At 39.1% G+C, this 25,288-nt stretch overlaps 1 protein-coding gene and 1 long non-coding RNA gene across 9 annotated transcripts in view; one reads left to right on the top strand and one right to left on the bottom strand.

Moving 5' to 3' along the window:
- Nucleotides 1–14,871, bottom strand: part of LOC112541787 (uncharacterized) — a 163,704-nt gene extending 148,833 nt beyond the window's left edge. For 4 of the 8 annotated variants that reach the window (XR_015797045.1, XR_015797048.1, XR_015797047.1 and 1 more), the window contains exons 1-2: nucleotides 14,526–14,871; nucleotides 12,326–12,414 (exon numbers count right to left, since the gene is read on the bottom strand). This is a non-coding gene — a long non-coding RNA (uncharacterized LOC112541787). The remainder of the gene's footprint in view (nucleotides 1–12,325; nucleotides 12,415–14,525) is intronic. The other 4 variants (XR_015797046.1, XR_015797044.1, XR_015797043.1 and 1 more) reach the window with 3 other exon arrangements.
- SVIP (small VCP interacting protein) lies at nucleotides 14,831–24,455 on the top strand. The gene is made up of 4 exons (XM_007437493.3): nucleotides 14,831–15,079; nucleotides 18,990–19,040; nucleotides 21,276–21,392; nucleotides 22,296–24,455. Exons 1-4 carry the CDS (start codon nucleotides 15,017–15,019, stop codon nucleotides 22,308–22,310), a joined length of 246 nt encoding a protein of 81 aa, XP_007437555.1. The 5' UTR covers nucleotides 14,831–15,016; the 3' UTR covers nucleotides 22,311–24,455.
- Nucleotides 24,456–25,288: the final 833 nt, after the last annotated feature.

Raw genomic sequence — 25,288 nt, 5'->3', positions numbered from 1 at the left:
ACTATGGCTCAGTCTGTCCATGTGTTGTGAGATTAAGGAGTTCTCATCATGTCTTCTGACTGCTAGTTGGTGCTCATGGATGCGCTCTGCTAGTCTTCTGCCTGTCTGTCCTACATGGTGTTTGTTACAGTCCTTACACTGTATGTTGTAGATGACTCCTGTTTTTTCTTCTTGGGCTGCTCGGTCTTTTGGTTTGCTTAAGATATTTTGGAGTGATTTTGTTGGTTTGTGTGCTACAGAGATGCCATGTGGTTGTAATAGCGTGTTGGTGGTTTCTGAGATGTTTCTGATGTATGGCAGTGTGATCCTTTTCATAGCTTTTGTAGGTTGTATTGTAGTAGGTTGAGTGGTCATGCACTTTTTGATAAAGTTGCGTGGATATCCACTTTGTGGGAAGATATTGTGTAGGTGGTCTTTTTCCTTTTTCTGCTGTTTGGGTTACCGCAATGCGTTTGTGCTCGCTTGAATAATGTTCTTACACAGCTCCTCTTGTAGGAGGTAGGGTTGTTACTTTGGTATCGGAGTACTTGATTGGTGTGGGTTGTGTTCCAATAAACTTGGGTTTCTAATTTACTGTTGTTTCCTCTGCTGATGAAGATATCCAGGAAGGATAGCGTGTGTTGTTTTCTTCCTCTCTGGTGAATTTTATTCCTTTGAAGATGTTGTTGATGGTTTCATGTGTCTTCTCTAGTTGTTCCTTTTTTATTATAACAAATGTGTCATCTGCATACCAGATCCATACTTTAGGTTATATGTGAGGAAGTGCTATAGCTTCTAGGCGTTGCATTACAATCTCTGCTATAAGTCCTGATAATGGTGATCCCATGGGTGGGCCTCTGATTTGTTGGTATATTTGTCCATCAAACTGAAAATAGGTAGTGAGGCAGAGGTTGATGAGGTCCATGATTCTGGGTATTTCGATCTGGGTGTATTTGGTTAAGTCGGGTGTGTTGTGTAGTACTGCCGATATGGATTCTTTCACTAGTTCTGGGTTTATGGACATAAAGAGTGCCGTGACGTCGAATGAGACCATAATTTCATGTTCATCTATGTGTACGTCTTTAATTTTCTGGAGGCACTGTAGTGAGGAGTTTATTCAGGTGAACATCAGCTTCAAAATTGGACCATCTTAACAAGGTTTAATGGAAATTCCTTACATTTAAGTTCTTGCAGTAACGGAGATACATTTCACAGCATTCCCTCATCTGGCTGCAAAGACACATAACCTTTCTCCAATCATCTATGGCATCCAAAACGCAATGAAGTTGAGTCTATGGAAAAATGAGATTAAGAGTATTGCCAAATATCTACTGGCTAGATTTCCCTTCTCAAGCCTTTGGATGGGAGTTCCAGATAGAAGTGAACTTCCAAATGTAGATTAATACTAACTAGCAAGAACTGCATCTTTGTTGTATCTTCAGATATCAATTAGAGAATGAATCTCAGGTTCAAGGACTGAACCAGCTTCAAGGATTGGCTGCACCAATATACTGTAATATAGATTGTGAATTTAAAAATTCACCACCATAATATAGTTGCAGTGTTATGCTTCTTTTGGGGGCAGTGGTAAGAACCTTCATTCTCTGTGTTGATGCTATGCAGCTGTTTAATTTTTCCTTATTGATGCCAATAACATTAAAGTTAATAGTAACTTTTAAAAACTGTTTGTGGAACAAATAGGGCAAGAAGAAAATTTTAAACAGATAATATTCTAATGGTGATTCCTCCAGCTTGGAAAGACTGTTTTCAGGCCTCTTCAATATTTTTTTTTAATTTTGAAAAAGTATTTTTATTTTTATTATCTTATATTATTTAGCCTCATACCAAAACATGGTTACTTCACTGTTTATTCCTAACTCTAGGTTGTTTTAAAAGAAATAACTCTTCTCTCTTACACACACACACTCTTGGGGAATTTCACTGTATGTTTTTCCAATGTAAGAACTAACCATTTATTTCTAGTGTCTACTTTTTGCTCTTTAACCACTTAACAATCCATGAAAGAATCTTCTGTCTTATGTCATAATTGCTGGGATCCTCAGGAGTCTTTGGTGAGGGATTTTGAAAATCCAGATAAGTACTGTCTACCAGATTGCCCATATGTTGTTTCTCTAGACACAAAGATTTCTAAAGGGTTAGGCTACAATGTTCAATGTCAGGAAACAAACTCTGATTGTACACACTGGAGCTCACTTCTGAAAATTACATTTGAGCTACTTAATTAATACATATCATAGATTTGTTAAAATCTAGGGGTTTAAAACTATTATTTCTTCCCAAATGGTTCCTTTTCAAATTTGCTGACCAAATCAGTTATGGCAAATATGTACCCAATCTAATATGTCCCCAATATTAAAAAAAAAAGGGAAAGAGTGTGTTCTGTGCACAGTCTCACTTTCATCTCTGCATTCTCAACCTTGGTGGTAAATTTTGAAAGTGGACATGATGTAACAAATGGCAGCTCTGTGTTAGTCTTAACTTATGCATCAGATTTACTTCAATAAGTTTATAAGCCATTGGCAAAATTTTGGATTTCACAGGATGAAGTCATATAAAGACAAGGAGAAATGAACTTGGTGGGGCTTTGTCCACTGGTGTAATGAGCAATATGGAAAACAGCCAATATGCAGTCATGATTCCAAAAGATCCATAGAGCTAACTTAAAGCAGCTGATTAGGAAGTCCTCTGCCACTGACACTGTATGAAACATATGCAAATATATGTACAGATCAGTGTTTCTCAACCTTAGCAACTTTAAGACATGTGGACTTCAATTCCCAGAATTCCCCAGCCAGCTGGGAGTTGAAGTCAATGCATCTTAAAGTTCCTAAGGTTAAGAAACACTAGTATAGGTCATATATATATCAACTTGCTAGGTTCTGACATCTTCCTAAAGAGAAGAAACCATATCCCAATCAGCATTTTTTTAAAAATCCTGTATGTGTACATTTCATCTTTACTATTTTTAAATTGCAGAGCTTAGAAGTCTAACAATTATTAATAGCATCTAAAATGTACAGCAATATATTAATGAATGGGATTCACCGTCATGACCATAAATCCAAAAGCTTGTTACACAGCTCCCTCTGGTGGGCCTGGTAGGAAAAAACAGCTAATGCTTAAACACAAATGGGCTTCTTTGAAAATTAAGTATCATGTTCACTGGAAAAGAATGCACTAAGGACTTCATGATAATAACTGTTGATAATATAAATTAAAACGTGGCTAGAATTTCCAGATAAGTGATGTGATATGATTTGCACTGTTACAGAAAATGTTCCAAGATTGCTTTGAATTGCATAATGTAAAATTGCTTGTGTGATATAAGGAATTTAAGGAGTGCTGTTTTTGATATTTCTTGAGAAAATCTACTCACTTTCATGAGAAGAAAAAATTCACAAAATTGACTAATGCAAGTACCTATTTCCTAAATTACCAACGAAGTTGTCTTCAGGTACAGAAAGCAATTAACCTTATTTGACCTCAATGTCAAAGAATACATGGTAAGCTATTACTAGAAACTATCACCCTAAGTAATTGACTAAACTCCATGTCACAGAGAGATTAAATTATCACCACTATTAATAACCATGGAAAATATTCTTTCTTAATAAAGGCAATACGTTTAAGACTCTAAACATCACTCACAATGCATATTGGTCTTCCTCAATAAATTCCCTGGTATAAAATATGTGTTTACCATGACCAGCACGTTTGGTTATGGACTCAGTTCAATAATTCAGAAAATATCCAAGTCGATCATGATAAACTCAGAGGCTGACTAATTCAATGTGGTGACTGGTGTCAAAGTAAGATTCTGAAAATGGAATCATGTGTTTCTTTTTTTATTAGCATGGGAAGTTAAGGTTATAATTCTTCAAATCACCTTTTCACAAGATGGGATAACATTCACAGACTTAATAAACAATTTTGAGGGTGATGATGCCAGATCCATTCAAAGAAATAAATGCAGAGATTTTAGAACAAGGCTCCTTTAAATTCTGCTTTAAAAAAAAAACAGAAGAAACTGTGACATTTTTATTTGCTTGCTTTTGGAAATATACAATGACATTGCAGGAATTATTTGTTGCTTGTTTATAAAAATAAATGCTGCCTCATTTTAGACATCCAAGCAAAGAAGACTTTGTCCAAAAGAATCTTATGCCTTTTACAATCTATCCTGCTATTCATTTAGCAATAGCTATGAAATTGGCAAAGGATGGTGAGCTATGTTTAGGTTCAAAACCTGCCAAACTATGGAAAGATAATTGTAGGGATTTTGTGGTTAGGCTTCTTTAAATTGTGATATATTTTTAAAGTAAAGTGTTATATTTTTATTTAGTTTTAATTAGAATTAGATACCATTATTAGGTAAAGGATAATATAAGAATTAGCATTCCTTTGCAGAAGCACTATAAATGAAGAGGTTTGGAAAGTGACGCCCTGTGTTTAGAAGATAAGTCATTCAGTTCCACAACACTCACCCTGTTCTTTCTCATCACTGTAATGTTTTAAGGAGACGTTAAGAGTAAAAGCTTGTATAGAATAAAAAACAAAGTCTAACGGTTCTTGATTTGACTCATTTTGAGTATCCCAATTAGGAGCTACTGAATGAATCCAAAATATTCTACTTCAAATCAGAACAATACATATTTCCCACAGTCACTTACTCACTCACTTACACCTTAACGTTATTTTTCAGACAGGAACTCACTTTTTGTTAATACTTTTTAGCAAGAGAACTTGCTAAAAGTAGAATAGAAAATGTTCATAGCAGTGGATATCATCAATACTCTATGTTCAATAAAGAAAAGAAATACTTGATGAAGTTTGTCAAAACTACCAAGCATTTCTTTCCCAATCAAAAATTTTAAAAAGGACAAAAAAGTATTAAATATGTAGTTACTGCATTTTGCAAGTGTGACCACTTTTCTTTTTAAAAAAGAAATTAATTCATAAAACCATTAATTGTAAATCTGTAAGAAAAAGGCCTAAATCAAATGCCTGTACACCTCAAATTCTCAGATTCCCTTTCTGAAAATATCAGTTCAAGCAGTGGCACTTATTATATATGCTGTTCAGTGAAGATGGACAAAGATAATTTGTGCATATTCTTTCAATGTCTTCACCTTAATGTAGTATTTTCTTAGCTCTTTTATTCAATAGATCAATTACCTTTCTATTCCATTTCCCAAATGTGATGAATGTATATTTTCTTATTATTAGTTTTAATGCTACCACCTCTCTCAAAATTCTTACTTCCATCCCTCATTGTATATTAGAATGAATATACAGGAGAGGGAGGGAGGGAGAGAGAGATGAAATGAGCTGTGCATATTATGTTGGTTGTTGATTTTCATTTATGTATGTAGTATACGGTATCTAATTGAGTTTATTACTTAGCTTTTAGCTTATGCAATTTAGTTTACTTTGCATTGTATATTTTAGAATGTGCTTAGCTATAGGCACCAATAAATTTTTATTAGGTTACACCTATTAAACATGGTGTAACCTTCCTTGACTTGTATCTAAACTTTTTATGGTTTGGAATAACTTCTTCTTGATTACTGAGCTTACTTTTTTATCAGCCTTACAACAGTGAAGTTCCCTGTTCTGGAGTAAATGTGATGTAGTTGAACAGCATTGACCATTTACTACTGTACATATAAATTACTATTTGTAGCAGTCTAATAACTTCTCATTTTATCAGTTAAATAAAGAACTAAGATTACTTAACTTTAAGAAATTAAATGTGAATTTAACATGAGTGTGTTTCAGACCTTGTTCATCATGTAAGTGAAGATATGAAAAGCCAGAACTAGCTAAACTCCCTAAGGATATGTTTTGCAGCAAAATTGTTCATCATTTTTAATGGTTCTTTATGATTGAGGCTGAGGAGGACAGTTTTTGTAGCCCTAGGGATTTGATTCAGAAAGGTGCTTTGTGGAGACACAAATGTAGCACCTGTCTGCAACTCTTTAAAGCAGCTGCATCTTTTCTCAGGGTCACAAGTCAACTCTGTCTTAAGTATTTTTTTTTTAAATCAAATCTGAAGCACTGCACAGCCATCCTAAAGAACAAGATATAACTTCTTTGAAACAAGCCAATGAATGCATCACTTGATCAGCCTTTCTGCTGATTGGCTATCTCTTGACCATTATTTTGGGATTTTAAAATTTTATTTATTGAACCTGAAGAAGCATAAAAAAGCCTTTATAAGTCCAAAGTCAACCATTATATAGCTACCATACATTATAACATTTCCCTTGTCCAACAGTTGCACTACTTATAAGTTATAAGGAACAGAAATGAAATTCTCTGCATGTATTCTGGGTTTCAAATATTCCTATGATTTTTTTCCCTTTTATCTACTCTACCTTGTACCTTACATATGTGATAAGACTTCATCACCACCACCACCTTTTCCTTTTTCCAAATCTTCAGTAAAATGTGAGAGCATTTCCCTTTTCAGGACATTTTATTGGTCCTCTCAATTAATCAACTTGTAACTGAATTCAAATGCTGGCTCAGCTTTTAGAACACAGACAAAATATATAAAAACACACTGTCTAAAGCTAATGCTCTTTTAGATCCTTTTCCTTAAAACTGATCCAGAAATGTTGCAAATTAAAACTCCCCTACTGAACTCAAAAGAGAGAGAAAGCCACTATTTTTAACCAGTCTTCTACCTTTTCAATGCAACAGAGCGCAGGGTCAGATAATCTCAGTTGCTTGGTTGCACAGAAATCTAACCAGGGCTGTGGAGTTGGAATCGTGGAGTTGGAAGTGATTCTTGGGTTACTGGAGTTGGAGTTGGAATAGGTAAAAATGTACCGACTCCAACTCCTAACAAATTTAAATTGTATATAATATAAATAATATATGCTAAAATTTCCTATTTCATAGGTATTTTTTCCTATGAAAAAATTGTCTATGAAATATACATTTATATATCTATGAAATATATATTTATATATCCTATTTTTTGCAGGATATATTTTAATTTTAATGCCTTCTATGTTGCATGCTTGCAGTTGATATAGGAAATATATAATTAGTATAATTATAATTTATTTCCTATATCGATACATAATTAAAGGAGTCGGAGTTGGAATCAAAGGTTGTATGTGCACATTCCACAGCCCTGAATCTAACACAGGATTTGCATGCTAGCAATGGATTTAAATTCTGGTTTGTTGCCAGAAATGAGCTTTGGTATCCTTCTTGGGATGCATTCACACAACACAATTACCCAAAACAAAATGAAATGAAAAAAACTACAGCTTAGCATCACAGACAAGCCCTTGCAGCATGCATAGCATACTTTAGCAACCCTATGCTCTGTCTTTTAGAAGGCGGATGCCAGCAGAGGATGGAAAGTAAAGATCTGTTACTACTACTATTACCCTATACAATACCACAATGGAGCTAAGGAGGTGCAGAGTATACTGTAGTATCTATGCCTTCATCATCTGTCACAGATCAGGAAGTAATTAGCAACACACCATGGTACCAGGAAGGACATCATTCATTACAGCTCGGCCAAATCCTAAATTAACCAACCAGCGTATCTGGAGAAAAACACTAGTATTTTAAATATATTTATTTATGCATAATTTTGGTGATTATTAGAAGATTGGTTTAAAATAATTAGGATTTTTTAAAAAAAACAACTGCTGCTGCATTTATGTTATTGGTTATATTGTTTAACTGTTTTATCGTTAGTATTTTAATTTCTGCTGACTGAATCTAACACTTTAGATTCAGCTACGAGACAAGATTAAAAGCAGCAGCGGAACCAACAGTTCCTGCAGCCGCTCATCACAGGGCACATGGTCCACTGTACATGGTTTTCTACGGAGCATAAGCAACGCCAAGGATGCGTATGTTAACAGAGTAGGTTGAGCAACGTGCATAGGCAATTTATGGGAAGGCGTGTATAAACACTCACCATATCAAGAGATGGAGAATGAAGATTTAGAATCGCTAGACAAGCTGAAGTGGCTAAGCCAAGAGAAGGAAGGAAGAGATAGAAAGCAAATTAATCAACACACACAAATTTGGGAAGTCAGTAATTAGTGGGGGAGCCAGCTGGAGATGAATAATTGCTCAGAGAACAAAGGGAAAGGGAAAGGGGAAAGAATAGAAAAAAGAATCATAGGAAATGTCAGAAAGCTACAATTATACAACACACTAATCCATAACCCAGAGTTAACTAATCACAGCAGATGAGCTAAACCGATAGACGGAAACCACATTACAGTTTATCATGATGGTCTGATTCTATTTGGTTAGAAAGGAAGCAGAAAACTACAACTATTCTGAAATGGCACAACTATGTCATGAGAATGGGCCCTAATATAGAAGCTACATGTATTTAAATGAAGAAGTTTCCCAATCTTTCTATTTCTACTCAAAAACAAACTCCAAAAATTTACGAGTCCATAAATCAGCATACCTGCTTTTTCTAATATAATATATTTATGGTCTTGACTACCTCTATAATTACGGTGATTAAACAATAAGGAATGGTTTATTTGAACTGAGGAGTTAGTAAACATCTTAGTAACTTTAGTTAAATGCACTGCACTGGGCTTTAAAGTTAGTCTTCCCTCTACAGAAAAACAAAACAGACTAGATCCCCTACTGATTAAAAAAATACAACCTTAGTAAGGGCTATATAGACTTCACAGGTCTGCTATTTCAACTGAGCTTTGGGAATTATTTGAACATATGAAAAGTCATCCTTTCAGTTCAGAACTAAAATGATGAAACTAAATGACTTTGATAGCTTTTTTTTTTTTTTACACAAAGCAGTTTGTGAATTCAATGGATTAAACATTTGGGAAACTGAAGCATGATCATGTTTCTTGCTACCAGTCCCTCCAAGCATTATATAAGACAAATGCAGAAAACTGGTATATTTGTATACATCTGATTGCAAATGTAACATCTGCATATGGAATCCAGGTTGGAGTTATCATGATGAAATGGATATTAATTTGAATCTTCTGTTTGCTTCATTAATGTCCTTCTCTGTCCTGGTCCCTGCCCTATGGAATACTCTCCCCCCAGAGGTGAGGCAGGCCCCTACTCTCTTGACCTTCCGGAAAGCAGTCAAGACCTGGCTCTGCCAACTGGCATGGGGTGAAAAAAAGGGGAAATCAACCCTAGGGTGGCTAGCACCTTGAAGATGCTCCTGTATGTTAACATCTTTTCTAGCAGCAGCACCTTGCAAGATCGTATTATGTATGTATGTACTTGGTTTTTATTGTATTTATACTATTTTTATCACATTTTAATTAATATTTATTTGTTGTTTTTATTGTAAACGACCCAGCCACTTCCTTGTGAGATGTGCATTGTCCAAATTTGAAAAATAAATAAATAAATAAATAAATAAATAAATAAATAAATAAATAAAAAACACCTTGGATTTTGTTTCGCATCTGCTGCAATATTTTTCACTTCCCCAAACTGTGGCTTTCAAAATAGGTTTGACTTGACAAAGTGCTGCATGATTTATTAAAGATCACTTTGAAACTAAATTGAAATATTCTCGTCCTCACCCTGAAGTGGATATTAAAGGCATATATCAGTTCTTAACCTGTCAACACTGATTGGCTATTATTTCTATGGAGGCATTATCTCAGTTCCAGTTTGCTCCAAAGCTACTCAAATTACAATTTTAAAAGCACGTTAAGGGGAAAGCAATTTTTTATACTCATCATGAAGGTAATTGAATAAAGCATTAAGGCGCTCAGCCATTTTTCTACTCAAGTAATTGTTATGATCTTAAATCAAAAGCTGAATAGGGATATGCATTGTTTATCGAGCTGAATTCTTGGAGACAGGATACAATCCTGGGCTATTAGCTCAAGAGAACATTTCAGAGTACTTTTTCACATATGGGCCACTTCTTGATGGCTTTTCATTTCTCAGTCACATTATTATTTTTGTATCAATTCAAATAACAATTGAAGGATGAGAAAAATCTTAAAACCCAGTGCTATCAGTACCACTTTCTACTAGCAACTGAAAGACCTTATTAAGCTTGTGCCCATTCATAGGACAATAATATCCTATGAGCAAGAACTTTCTGTGTGCTTTTTTACTGAAGTTGGCATGTGTTTGAATCACAAGAATCGCCCTAAAAGCTCTCACATTCTGGCCTTCAGTAAGTGGCAGTTTTTAGGAAAATGGCAAAAAACACATCTCCTCTGTCAAACTTTAAATTGTTATCTGACTTTAATTGCAATTGCTTTTATGATCATTCATTCATTCATTCATTCATTCATTCATTCATTCATTCATTTTCATTTTAATTCTAAGCTGTGTTGCGTGTTTCTGCAAGCAGAAAGGCCAGCTACACACCCTGTTTTTATTTATTTACTTTTTTAATAGAACTTATATGGCCATCTCACACAGTGATCTAAAGGGCTCCCAGCAACCAATAAAAACAATATAAAAACAGATCATACCCTTCCCATCAGGTGCCAGACCAATCACTATTAGCCTCCTGACTCAACCCCCATCCTAGCCCAATGCTTGGGAGAAGAGCCAGGTCTTCACCACCTCCTGGGAGGCTAAAAGAGTAGTGCCCCCTCCCCCCACCCCCGAATTTCAGGTGGGAAACTATTCCAAAGGGCTGGGTTGGCTACAGAGAAGGCACCCTTCTGAGGTCCCACCAGATTACAATGTTTGAGGGAAGAGATCTGGAGTGTGCCCTATCTGACCTAGTGGAATAGGCAGATATCCTTGGGGAGAGGTGGTCCCACAAATAACCTAGCCCTGTGACATGTAAGGTTTCATAGGTGATAACAAGCACCTTGAATTGCACCCGGAAAACAAATGGGAGCCAGTGTAGCTCACGGAACCCGCAGTGTGACATGGGCAAACTGTGAAGCACTCAGAACTGTGCGCACCACTGCATTCTGGAAGTGCAGCTTCCATATGGTCTTCAAGGGCAGCGCCATGTAAAGCATATTGCAGTAATCCAATCTGGAGGTGACTAAGGCATGAGTGACTGTTAGCAAAGTCTCCCAGAAAAGGGTGCCATTGACATGCAAGGTGAATATGTGCAAAGGCTCCCCTGACCACGGCTACCACCTGCTCTTCCAACAGGAGCCACAAATCCAGGAAGATCCCCAAAAGGCACACCAATTCTGTCCAGAGAAGTGCTCCCCATCCAGAGTCAAAGGTATCCTCTCTCCTGACCCCAGGGGACCAAAAGCCCACAACCACTCCATCTTGCGAGGGTTGAGTTGCACCTGATTTCTCCCCACGCAGGCCCTTACATCCTCCAGGCACTGAGCCAGCACCTGAGTAACATCACCTGTCTGGCATGGGGTAGAGATGTATAATTGGGTATCATCAGTGTACCAGTGATACTGAATCCCATACTGCTGAATAACCTCATTCAGCAACTTTATAGAGATATTAAAAAGGAAAGGTGAAAGACCCAAGTCCTGAGGCATCCCACATAACAGGGGCCTAGAGCTAGACCTCTCCCCTCCTACCAACACTGACTGCTACCAGCCACAGAGGAAGGAGAAGAATCACTGTAAAACAGTGCCCCCCACTCCCAAACCCTGGAGCCGGCACAGTAGGGTACCATCGTCAATGGTATCAAGAGCTGCTGAAAGATCCAGAAGGACCAGGATGGATATACCATCCCCATCCTGAGCCCTACAGAGGTCATCCACAAGTGCAAGCAATGTTGTCTCAGTACTACAGCAAGCCTGAATTCTGACTGAAAAGATAACTCTAGATAATAAGCTTCATCCATGGCCCTGCGTCGCTAGGAGCCCACCGCCCTCTTGACAACCTTCCTGAAAAAGGTTGGATGGAAGTTATCTAAAACCATAAGGTCCAAGGATAAACTTTTAAGAAGGGAGCGAACCACCACTTTTTATTTCTAAATGAGTAAAGTGTTAACCAGGGCTAAGGAGAGCTTGCTAAAAAAAAGAGTCCTTTTAATAGCTTCTCCACTGGAAATATAGTAAAATTAGTTGATCATAACACACACACACACACACACACACACACATCTATCGATTGATTGATTGATCGATGTCTAAAGGGAGATACATACCAACACCATAGGGCTACTGCAGGGAAGGGTAAAAAAAGTAAAGATGTAATCAAAGGCCTGCCCTTTTTGACTTATGTCATGATGCATGCTAACAAGGGGTGGGGTTTAAATTGCATGGCTGTGCCCACCATCTTGACTTTTTTTACCCCCAATGTTAGAGAGAGAGAGAGACTCATTTTACCCACATGCCCCCTGCCCCCCCCCCCCCCCGTGTGTGAGAGAGAGACTTACTCAACTAGCAGTCAACATTGTGGAAAGCTCCATGGTCATGTTTGCTCCATGTCATTAGTCGTAGCCCAAAGGTTCATCCTCACACCCTGCTAATCAATATACAAAGTTCTATTTTATTTTATATGCTTTCTACTTCCCCAGTCATAAGCCTTTGAACAGTTTACATATATGTAATACAACCCAGTAACAACAACATAATACATGCCAGTGGCATTCCCCAATGTAAGATCCAAAAGCCTGGTGAAAGAGGATTGTTTTCACCTCCCTCCTAAATGTTAACAAGGAGACAGCCATCTTTACATTGGAGGATAAGGGATTCTCTGGAGGCAGCCCCAGAGAAGTCAAGATTCCTTCTTCCCACCTGCTGAGCTTCAGAGGGGTTGGGGAAACACAGCCTGCCTTCAAAACTCAGTTCCATAGATGGACAATTCTACCTGGATAGGAAGTCTTGAAGGTAACCCGGTCCCAAACCACAAATAATAAATAAGCACCTTGAATTGTATCAGAAACACATGGATAACCACTGCAAAGACTATAGAAATGCTGTTGAGTTTCCCCTGCCAGGACATGGGCTGCATTCTGTACCAATGAAGGTTTCTGAATAGTCTTTAAAGGCAGATCCAAGCAAATTATATTGCAGTAGTCCAGCCATTTGGTAGATGTCCTCACATCTGTTCTGTCTCATTCTCAGCCTACTATGGAGGGAGCAAACATCTGAATTTAGAAGTAGTTCTCTCTCTTCTCCTGCACAAATCTTGCTATACAAATAATCTGCCATGTCTCCATCCATAACAATGCTTGTGATGCCACAGGTCTATTGGCCACCTGAGGCTGCCACTGATATGCCCCTCCCTTCTGGTATCTGGGCCCTGTTTTCCAGAGCCATCCTACTAGGAACAGTGGGGGAATCTGGTTCTTTCTAATCAGGATCTCCTTCTGTGCCAAAGAACTGTCTCTTCTCACTCTTCCTGACACCTGGCAGCAGATTTTCTGGTTGCCAAGGCTTGGAGGAATGGCAAGAAAAGTAGGAAAGGGAGAAGAGCAGGAGAAGGGAAGTGGCTTTCTCTGATCTCATGAAGTAATCTGCAGGATCCGAAAAATGACAGCAAAAGAACTCACAAACACACAGTTGCACAATTGCCAGAGAATGGGGTATACCAGAGACCCAGCATGGAGAGATGGCCATAAGCATCTCACCCTCCTGCTTCATCCTGTGCATCCTCTGTCAGCCAAGTTGTATATTTGTGTGTGTGCGTGTGTGTGTGTGTGTGTGTTTAAGGGAACATCAATCTTTTGGAAGACTGGTATCCTGCATCCCAAAATCAAAAATAAACAGCTGATAAGTTAGCAGATGCACATGAGAAGCACAGGATGAAACAAGAGGTGAGATGTGTTCTGACTGGTGAGAGGTAGGTGATATCAAAGAACTGGCAGGTAAAGATCAACCCTCTTCCCCACTTCTCCCCAAGTGGGCTCACCAGCCCTGTAACACATATTTCAACCTGCTGCTTTACAAAGAGAACTGACCAGCTCCTGTGCCTCCCTCCCCCCTTTCTCTTGCCACTGGGAAGAGCAGGGGAGGGCTAGCTCTCTATACCATCTGAGGTCTCCATGCCATTTGAGAAGAGGAGGATAAAGAACTGCTTCTGCATCTTCCATTAGGCTTGCCAGCAGGTTGAGATATGTGTTACAAGGCTGGTTTAAGGGAATTAGATTAGCTAATGCTGCAGCTCCTGATCTCAGCCGGGCGGACATTATTGGGCAGCTCCTCCACAGGGGTCAAGCACTGCCTCTGCTCCGTAGGAGATGGGTGCTGCCCAGAGCCTGATTTGCTAGGGAGCAGGGAGGGTGGCCTGCCCGTCGTCTGCCTTACCAGGCAGGCCACCCTCCCTGCTCCCTAGCAAATCAGGCTCTGATCCGAAAGCGCTCTCCCTGATAAAGGAGCGCATGATCCGAGGGGGAATACAGGTCTACCCAGATTAAAAGGGGAGCGTCTCAGCATCTGTCAGAATTTGCCACCTTCCCTTCTGGAGAGGGGCTGATGGTTGTCTTTCTTACTGGCAGGGGGTATCAGGGGACTCCACTGATACCTTCCTTAAATCAACCGGGCAATGAGAGCAGCGCCCAGCAAGCCAGCCCAAAGAACCCCCCCACCGCCCACTCAGAAGGAAGAAGTCCTATTGGGTTCGCTTGGGCTTACTTCTGGGTGACGGTGGCAACCCTCCCTGCCCTCAGCGGCCGGAGGAGAGCTTCGCAGCGTCGGCCTGCCGGCTTCGCTCAACAGATGCATTTGCTCTGGCCTGAGAAAGGCCAGCGGAGACGCCCCGTCAGCCGCAGGCGTGACCGCCAACTCCCTCGCGGCAGAAGGACTTCAACCCTGCGGCGCCCCCTGCCAGCTTTGCTCTTCCTCCTTTCCTTCGGCCCTCCGACTCTCGTGCAGACGCGGGTCTGCGCTCCCCGACGGCCGGGCCTCGACCTCACCCCAGCGCCTCCCCCTCCCCTTCTTCCCTTTCCCCTTCCCGCCGGCTCCGGAGCGGCAGGTGGCGCCGTCCGTGGATCGCGCAGGAAGGCCGTCTGGCGGCGGCCCGCGTGCGAGGAGGCCCGCTGGTCAAAGGACGGCGGGGCGGGGCGGGCTGCGGCTTGGAGGCGCTGCTCGGCTGTAGGCGGCGGGGCTGTTGCAGCCGGGTCGGGATGGGGTTGTGCCTACCTTGCCTGGGGGGAGCCGCCGACCATGTAGTGGAGACGCCGGACCCAGTAAGTGGGGCGAGGTCGGACTGCCGCAATTTGTTCCGTGGTGGCTGGGGTTTCCTTCCCTTTCGGCTTTTTTGGGCCATCCCAGGTGTCGTGCAGCGCCCGGCTTCCGATCCCTGTTCCTGACCGATTTTTTAACCCTCCTTCACGCAACATCTCTTAAATCCCCCTCAAACTTCGCTGAGGTGCTCTTTTCGCTCCTTTGCCTATTAATTGTTAGATTACATATAAAAGGACCGCTTTTAAGCACTGGCAGCACGGTCTTATTCGGGTCTGTTCAAAACCGAGCCCTGTTGGGTTCACTTACTCCGTTGCAATAAATGCTAAAAACCACTATGCGCTTCGTAGCCCGATTTGGACTGTTTACTTCATGGTAAATTACACCCGGTTCTGTTCTCAGGTAAGAGTGTTTCTGTTGCATGATTTACTTATCTTGCCTTTATGCACTGGAAGAGCCAGAACAGTGTGTACCCAAAGGTCCAAAATTGCAGTGCCAGTGATCCATGGCACATAAGCGCAGAGAACTCGTAATGACGGTGCTGTCTTTCAGAAACGCCAAAGGGAAAATAAAATGTAGGATGCATAAACCCTGTTGGGAAAGGTCTGCTTGCTCTCAAAACATTTGATTTATTCCTGGGAATGTCAGAGAATTGCTTGGCTACGTGCGTAGTATGTTTGGTACACTTAGTCATATTTATAAAGGAAGAGCCCTGGGTAGGAATGTCACTCCTTATGAAGTGTTTTGGGTGGCATGAGAATACTCTGGTGTGTGCAGCTGGCTTTGATGGAGACTTAATGAAAATAAAAACTTACCCACAAGCAAAAGCAAATCCCTCGTTTTCTATGACTGGAGTTTGCTCCAAAGTTGGCATGCATAGCATTACTAGGTTTACTTTCCATTGAAACTTATGAGATGCCAGATAGTCACGTGGCGTTCAAGGAAAGTTAATGCAACTGTGTGCTCTGCTTCCAGCTTACTGGAAGGTCCTCACGTAATACCTTATTTATTTCAGAGGAGCCAAGTAACTCATTTTCCTTTAATGCCCAGGGTCCAAAGCTTTAGGGGCCAGTGGTCACATATGTTGGAGAACATCCTGTGGGCTCTCTCACAAAATGGTGTGAGCCTATTCACAAAAGAGCTGCTGTAGGGATCCAACCAATTTAAAGCCCTACATAGCATAAGGCCTGAATATTTGCAAGGTTTTCGGTCTCCAGTTGTCTTGGCCCATCTGATAAATTCCAACTGAGTTAGCATGCTTCAGACTGTATCCTTTTTGTTGCCTCTGCCCTCTGGAACAACATTCACCCCAAGGTAAATCTGACAACTCTCCTGTGCTGATCCTTATTGTATAAGCAGTGCGATACTGTGGATCTATGAATGACTCAAGCATCAACTGAATTTTTCAGCAGGTTATCTGGGTTCTGTTTGGCAGATCTGACCAGTCTGGGGGCAGTGCTGACAATTTCCCTGGTCTCCAAGTTAATGTCCCACAATGAAGTTGAAGCTGAAAAGAGATTGGATATTTCAACAAAACAATGGTCAAAAATATATCTTCAATCAGCCATGAAATACTTACAGGAAAGAAATATAAAAAGTTTTGCAATGACCTTCACAGTTCCCAGACTTGAATATTACTGAAAACCTGTGAGGAGATCTCAAAATGCAGTACATGCAAAGAGATATAAGAATATTTCTGAACTGGAAAAGTTCTGCAAGAAACAATGGGGGGAAAAAACCCAAAACAAGAATGGAATGATTTTTATCTGACTACAGGAAGTATTTGAAAAGTATTATTTCTGCCAAAGGTGGTATTACAAGGTATTGACTAAATGGTCCACAGTTTTGCAGCTGTCACAGTAAATGTTTCCTTATTGTGAAACTGGAAACAATTATACATAAATAGTAGGTATGCTTCGAAACTTGCAGAAAAATGTTATGCTTAATTTTGTTCCATATAGAGGTTATGTCAGCTTCTGTGCACTTAGCAATTCATTGAAACATACAATTTGGACAGAGGTACTTAAACATTTGCATACCACTGTACCCTTATCTGTATCTGGCTATACATGTAAGGCAGTACTTAGCTAATTGTGGCTGATCTTGAAAAATTAAGCAAATCTGATTTGGTTAGTATATGGGTGGAAGGCCATCAGAAAACCTTAGGTTATAGGCTAGACTGGTAGGTTTAAAAACATTCCAAATGAAGGCAGAGGCAAACCACTTCTATATTATTGTTGATAAAACTGTACTCGTATGTTCGTTAAGATATCAGAGTTCAAGCTCCACTTGAAAATTTAACCTTTGTATTTAAGTGTATTGGAAAATAGATTATGACAGTCACAGAAAATAGTGATTTTTTTTTAATGGTTATTGGCAACATATTTTTAATGTTAGCTGTCACAGTATGATGGAGTTCCTTTTGAACTAGAGGAGTATTCCAGTATATTCCTCCTAGAGACTATTCTCTTTTATCTCTCCATCTCCTTTCTCCATTTCTTGACAAAAGAGAGAGTGAAAATAAAGGAGTGGGCTGGACTGCAATTTACTGTGGTGTGCTCAGCACAGCTTGATTTAGTCCTGCTCAGCTGAATACCTACTGCTTCTCCATTGAGAGAAGAACCTCTCTCAGGATCTTCTGCCCAGGCCTTCCTCAGAGACCCAAGCTTCTCCACCAATAGCCGATCTCTTCCTTCCCCTCTGGGATCTTGAGAAGCCACCCTTGGACCTTTCTTCTCCCCAACTATGAACTGACAACTGCTCTGCACACTTAACTTTTCTCTCCAACTTTTCTCTCCAGGCACTCTGTTAACTCTGGGCACAGACTTTTTCTCTCCTCTCCTTCTCTCCCTCTCCCTTCAATTTTTAGTTAGATCAGCAGCATGTCCCCCAGCAATTGAGGTGGGTGTCCCCCCAAGGCTCTAGTCCCCAATACCTATATACCAGGCTGGACCAATGGGACTGCTGCTTTGACATCTCTCCATGCCAGCCCTGGCTAGCAGCCAGGTCAGCTCATCAGCTCTTGTGACACTCACTCATGTGCTGGCTCATACCAGCAGAACAATAGCCAGGCCAGGCCACTAAAAACCATATGCCACATATGTAACCTATAATGAAGCTGTATGATTGAATCCAAGTTTATTTTCAGCGGGTGATTCTTACTCCTGACAGATGAACAGATGAATTTGCTGAAGTAGCATTCCTCAGTGAGGAATCAAGACCTCATTGATTCCTTGGTGTTTTGGGAATAGCATTTTCTCTCCAGGATATCAGACTGAAGAGTTGTTCACATCTTTGTTTGATATGTATACATACAGATAAAAGTGGGGCCCTTCTTTTTCTTCTTTTCTTTTTTTATTGAACCAAATAAAATTACTTAGGAATAATTATGTTAAGGGATTATTCATTCTTTCTGCTCCCCTGTGGCCCCTTGGCCACAGTAAGACTGTTATACTAAGCAATGTTTTAGCTGATTGAAAATAATGGTAATTTTATCAGTCATCTGCTAAATATTGTTTGCTCCTGGAATTGCATAGCAAAATTAGATAATATCATCTCCCCATGGAAGAGAAAATGAAAATGCACAAGGGAAAAAAACATTGCTTTTAGGTTGGACTTTTCTGCAGTCAGTGAAACAGTCTCAAAGAGATCGAAAAACTTTTTTCTCCATGGCAGAGGGAAAGTTTCTTCCACTGAACATGCTTATGCTTGGGTGACTAAGGATTTCTCCCTGGCAACTCCCATTGGCAACATTCAAAATCATGAGTAGAATTGGCATTTAAAAAAAAAACAAAACTCATTTCTAGGATTTTGAAATGTTCTAATGTATTTGGAAAAACCTTAGAAAGACCCATCTTTAATCTCTGTATAGGTGATGTGAAATACCTTTGTAATTATTTTATGTATTTTCTTTAGGAAATTAGAAGGCAGCAACTTGCGGAAGCAGCAGAAAAAAGACAAATGGAGGTAATTGGATATTTGGAACAGCAATATATTAAAAAAAAAAACTTCTTGCATAATGAATGTAAACAATAGAAGGATCTTTCCTGGAAATAGCATCTTTTAAGAATGTGGAAACTGGCCATCATTATGCTATTGCAGTGGGGTTTGTCAAAAAACTAAGCACCCAGTGCTTAAAAATGAGAAATGTAGTAAGACCAAAGATAGGAATAGTAAGAAGCAACGAGAGAATGTTTGCAAGGTTGTTAGGGGAGCTGTTTGCAGTGATTTATAGAGCAGGACTGGTAGATTAACAGGCTCTTAGGTCTAAAACAATCCAAACATCATGATGTTGTTAAAGATGCACAAGATGTGGTAACACAAGTAACTAGTATTCATTATTCCAGTGAGTACAGAGAGAGTGTACTGGGAATCTCGAGATTAGAGGTGCAGGTACCACTGACTTAAATTAGGCAGAAAATACCAAAGTTCAAGATCCTTAATAGATTTGTGTTCTTTCAAAGGCAATGCCAAAGGTTTGCCCTATCATATGAATGTTGACCAAAAAGATAGCACTTACAAATGCCTCATCACTTGAGACAATCCATTCTTTGCTGTGGGATGCCTCTTGTTTGTGTCCTCACTACCACCTGCTATACATTTTGCTGGCACAAATCCCTCATTGCCACCACCACCACGAAAACCCTGTTTGCAACATAGGAGAGAACCTGCAAAATAATGCCAAAAGCACAGTTACGTTTTTTGAGATCGCACATTTAGTTTTGGCACAAGATCAGGAAAAGCATACAAGATCAGGGAAAAAATAAATACTAATAAGACAGCTGCTTCAAGTGTTCCCTGACGCACACTGAAAAATTTCAGGTTAAAGTACAAGAAGAATGTTTTAAAAACTTAATTTCTGCATGGTATTTCCTGCCTCTTCTGTGAATTTAACGTGTTTAAGGGTACTTTCTTACATGATATGTGGTGGCAGAGAATAGCGGGTCTGTGGTGAGCTTAAAAAATAAGGAATGGGAGATGGGGATTATCCCCCAAAGTAGGGGGAAGCCTATCTAGTCTTTTAAAAATCTTGTAAATTTAGGTAAGGCAAAGAAAATGTAGATATCTGCCTAGTCCTCTTCATGGTTACAGGCCCTTGACCCCTTCTTTTGAAACAAGAAAAATGTTTGTTATCCTCTTCTGTTCTATGCTACACTTGAATAAGTAGGTTCCATCCTATAGAACAGAAATAACTGCAGACAGAAGCGACAGCTAGGAGGCAATGCCAATTTTTCTTTTTTGGTATGGAAGTACAGCGGGTGTTGTTAATTTTTTCCATTCTTCAGTGGAAAGAGAAGATTTGCCATTGCTTAGAGCAGTTGCCGAATTCCAGTCAGTTACTCTTTTTAAAAAACATCCGCATTATAGAAAATGTGAATGGTAATAGAGAATGTTTAGGGCATTCTGTAGGACAGTTGTGACTGATGGGCTGCTGATGAAGAGCAACAAGCCTGTCTGTCTGTCTGTCTGTCTGTCTGTCTGTCCGTCCGTCCGTCCATCCATCCATCCATCCATCCATCCATCCATCCATCCATCCATCCATCCATCCATCCATCTATCTATCTATCTATCTATCTATCTATCTATCTATCTATCTATCTATCTATCTATCTATCTATCGTATTTATATAGCTGCCTATATAAATATAGTTATAATATTTATAAATATAGTTATAATATAAATATAGTTTATATAAATATAATAATATAATATATTATATTAAATATAATATAAATATAGTTATAATATTTATTTAATATAAATATAGCTGCCTATATTTATATAGTGACTACTTATGAAAGGAAGAACATTTGAATAGGATATTTTCTCACCCATACTTTATAAATAAGAACAGCCATCTATGAGGGAATTAAAACCCAACTGAAATTTGCTTCCCAAGTAGGCTTCAAACTATGCTTTCTGGCCCCTGCCCACTTCTGGAGGAAAAAGGAAGAACTGGTCCAAAAGCTTCCAAAAAACATTTTTTTTTTCTATAGGATTTTTTTTGGTTGAAACCCATGCTTTTACAGTCATATATTATCACACCTCTAAGCAAGGTTACACAAAAATAATACAGTTTTATTAGAGTTTTATACGAAATAAAATTAATTTAGTAAATTTACTTTGCTGTGATTGTATTGCTGGTAAAAAAGTAGGGATGTAATGTACCTGTTGTCCCCCATTTCCCCCCCCCCCCAAAGGCTGCATCTCGTGGTATTAAGAACCTCTCTTCTGTGGAACAAAAGAAACGAAAACAAGAAGAAATGGAGAAACGTCTTGAAACTGAAAGCCATGGACCAGAAGGAGGCAATCTAAGGGTAAGAAGTGAAGAATCAAACCTGGCTGGATCAGATCAAAGGCCAAGCTTGTCCAGCATACTGTTTCCTCTAGTTGCCAGTCTCACAGTCAGGGTGTGAAGACAAAAGCTCTTTCTTCTGGTTGTTTCTCAGTATTTCATAAAACCTGTTTATGCACCTGGCTTGATATCAGTCACTTTATGCCTCTTCTGTTTATTGAAACTTTAGGATAAGTACTTTAGGATTTTGGCAAGACAGTTGAAATTGCTTGGGCAGATCCCTTCAGCCTTGTTCACACATTCAGTCCCATGTTCACAGCATATGAAGGTTTGAGCAATTCTCTTGTCAATATCACTCTACAGTCTTGAGTTCTGCCCAGATCCATGTGTTCAGTACAAAATCTTCACACATATGACCGCAGTACAAATTCTTCACACATAACAGTGTACAAGCTTTCTCTTTGTGTATAGACTCATTGCATGTGAGACTGCCTGAAGAGAAACGGTGACAATGGGAGGAGTGGATGAAGGGACAGTTCTGGAGCGCTTCCATCCTGTTTGGATAGGAATTCCATTTAAAGCTGAAGACTGATAGGCTGACGTCAGGATATGGGTGCAATGGATTCACACAGATGGATTCACACTATATATATTTGTTTCCTTTACATATACTCATAGACCAGAATTGTTATTTGGAATACAATAAAACTCAAATACAAAAGGAAACAAACACCCTTATTAGGTATCACAAATTTTACAAAATACTATACAGTATAAAAGAAGATTTTGCATATTCTAAAAGTGGCCCACAAAGCAGGGTGCGGGTGGAATAAAACAAGGTTAGGTTGTGCATGTAAGAAATTGAGTAACGTTCTTGCACTAAAAAGTAGCTAATACTCTCTCTTTTATGTGTTTTTACTTTTAGTGGCAAGTTGGATAACTTACCAAGCAGCTCCTGAATGAAGAAGGGTGAAACTTTGTCCTGCCAATAACTTGCCAGTTGCTGCAGCTGAATTAAACTTGTTAATTGTTTGGCTTTTGCTGTGTGCCTCTGAAGATGCAGCAATATTTGGCCATTGTAGCAGGGTAGATGACATACGTGCACTAAGGATAAACAAAACTTCACAATACCCAGCAAAGATGCCCCAAACCAATCACTTCCTAGTTGTGTTGCCATATTGTCTAACTTTGCATGTCTAAATGTACTGGAGGGGTGAATTGTGGGAATTGTTTGTGTAAGCAGATGATATTTTCATGCCTTCGTGATCGTAGGGAACAATTCTGCTTTCAAAATGCCCTTCGTTAAGCTTGTTCCCATCTCACCCATGTTACACTTGTATGCTTCAGTTCAATCCAGCCCACAATCCTTGAATCTGTTACCCTGGATTAAATGGCTGAAACCAACAGGCTTATTTTAAGAGGAAGAACTTCAGAATCAAAGCTTTAGTGCCTTCTACTGGTTACACATTTAACAGCTACATTGCCATGATTGAAAAATCCCTACCCTTGTGTCTTAGTTTTACACGTTATGCTATGTGCAGGGTTTACAAACATACAGGCCAAAATACAGGACTCTTATTTTTTTTAACAAGTGAAAGAACTACATATAGGTGTTCTGCTTTACCACTTGTTTGGAAGGAAAACTCATAAAAGGAGAGCTATATGATCCTACTACTTTGTGATGAAATTCCTTTATAAAAATTAGCTTGATAATCCTTGAAAACTGGTTCAAAGACATTATTCTGCAGTTACATCCAGTGTAAACATATGTTTAAAATGTAATTCATATTAACATACCAGGGTAAATATAAATATATTTATGTGATTGTTCTCCCATAGGATCCTTTGGAGCTGATCTGGAAGTGATGTGGAAAGAAAGGGTAAATCAGTTGAACTTCCAGACTAATATAGGGAAAATTCATGCATCCTGAATTTTAACCAAGAAGTAGTATTGACTTTTATGAGAGAAATGAATATGCAGTTTATCTTGCCTTGTATCAGAAATAAAGATGGTTGCTTCTTACTTATTCCCAACATTATAGATTTTGCTTTTTAAAAAAAAAATGCTTCAGAAAATATATTTAAAAGTAATGACAAGTATTGTATATATGGGTATACATGTGAGAGAATAAAATGTCCAAATGAACTTTTTTTTTTCTGTTTCTTCCCCTTTCCATCCCAGACAACCGTGACAAAATAATGACTATTTGAAAAGAACTTAGCTAATAATAAACTTTCCCACTTAAAATGTGATGCAAATCATTTGGAAGCTTCAAAGTTCCCAATATCCTGTTAAGTTAAACTTCAGTAAAGTATGTTGTTTTCTAGTCTATTAAAATCTAGTAAAAGTTTTTTTAAAAAAAATCTTGAAATATTCACAGCCCTTTACCTAACAGAGACTATGCTTTCCCTTTTCTCGTTTGTGCACATAAATACAGTATTAAGTGATTAAAAAATTTTAATTGGAATGCAGGGACTCATATTTTATTGCCATAAAGTAGTAGGGGTGGGCAGCGCTTCGATTAAATTTCCAAAAGGTGCTTTGAGTTCATGGGATTATTAACATGGTCTCTGCCTGTAGCTCTTTAAAGCAGTCCAATCATTTCTCAGGATTGTGAGGGAGCTGCTGAGGACAGCTAGGGATCTTAGGAATAGATGTGGCTCCTTTAAAGATTTGCAGGCAGATGCTAGATTCACACTCCTGTGCGCAAATGCACCTTTTCCAATTTATTTCTACAAGTGCTACAAAGTCCTATATAATAATAGCACTATTTTAAATTTTTGACTTCGTTTCGAGTTACTGGGTTCTAATAACCTTGTTCATTTATTAGCAGTACTGTTTTCCCTTGGTTGAGCTAATAAATTATTTGATGCCCACTTTCATCTTTGCTCATTGTAGTGTTATTGCATTAATAAAGTATAATCTATTAAAGTCTGATGATAATTGGGCATTTGTACCATTCTCTTTTACTGCTTTTGTTAATGTAATACCAATGTACCAGTAACAGAATTAAATCATCTAGATTTTTTAATTATGCAGAGGATCCCTCAGGAAGATGGTGCAAACAATAATTAAAGTGCCATTTTGAGAATAGAGTTGTTTGTGGTTCCATATTTTTATCATATTTGACAACTTTTGGTAAAGGGGTTTGTGAAGATTGAGAGTTATTTGTAAACACATCTGTTGGTGCATGGCTGCTTAACTATGTTCCTTGGCTTATCTAAGCCAATACATTCCAGAGAGTTGAAAGGTTGTGACAAACCTTTAGTTTGCAATGGCACAACAGTTTCCCCAAAGCATTTGGTAAATTGCTGAGCAGTCTGAATAGGTGGAATTCAGCTGAATAGGTGGAATTCATCCTTCTTCACTATGTAATCTCACTTAGATACAGACACAACTAAGGAAACTGGAGTGTGCTTATATATTTTCATTAAAATCATTAGAAAGATATAGATATATATGTAGCTTCTAGATCAGCGGGGGGAATTCTGGGAGTTGAAGTCCACCCATCTTAAAGTGGTCAGGATTGAAGAACACTGTTCTAGATAATTTCTCATTTGCTGGCTAGATGGTGGAGATGATCAATGGTCCATTGTCCTTCACTGAACAAAACAGCAGTCAGTGCAAAACAACTGGTTTTCAAATACATATAAAACGGAGTTAAACGCTGAAGGGGAGGGGGGAGAGAAAAGGGAAATATGGAAGGCTCCCTATGAGCCTCCAAGTGGAAAGTGTAGATGATCCCTCTCCAACCACTCTTTGCCATACTCTGTGACCATGTAACCAAGATCTCAGGCAAGCAGGCAGAAGCAGTTTAGCTAAGCTGCCTATTGATTTTACTTGAAATTCTCTGTGTATGATTATTGCTTCCCCTTGTTTTTTTCCTCTCTTCCTCCTTTCCCGCTGCCATTTATATC

The sequence above is a fragment of the Python bivittatus genome, unplaced genomic scaffold (genome assembly GCF_059951505.1).
Source record: "Python bivittatus isolate LINGU-HERP-01145 unplaced genomic scaffold, Pbiv_v1 ctg000480_np1212, whole genome shotgun sequence".
Taxonomy (NCBI): Eukaryota; Metazoa; Chordata; class Lepidosauria; order Squamata; family Pythonidae; genus Python; species Python bivittatus.
Note: the sequence above shows the minus strand (reverse complement) of the source record. Positions and strands in the feature narration are given on the sequence as shown.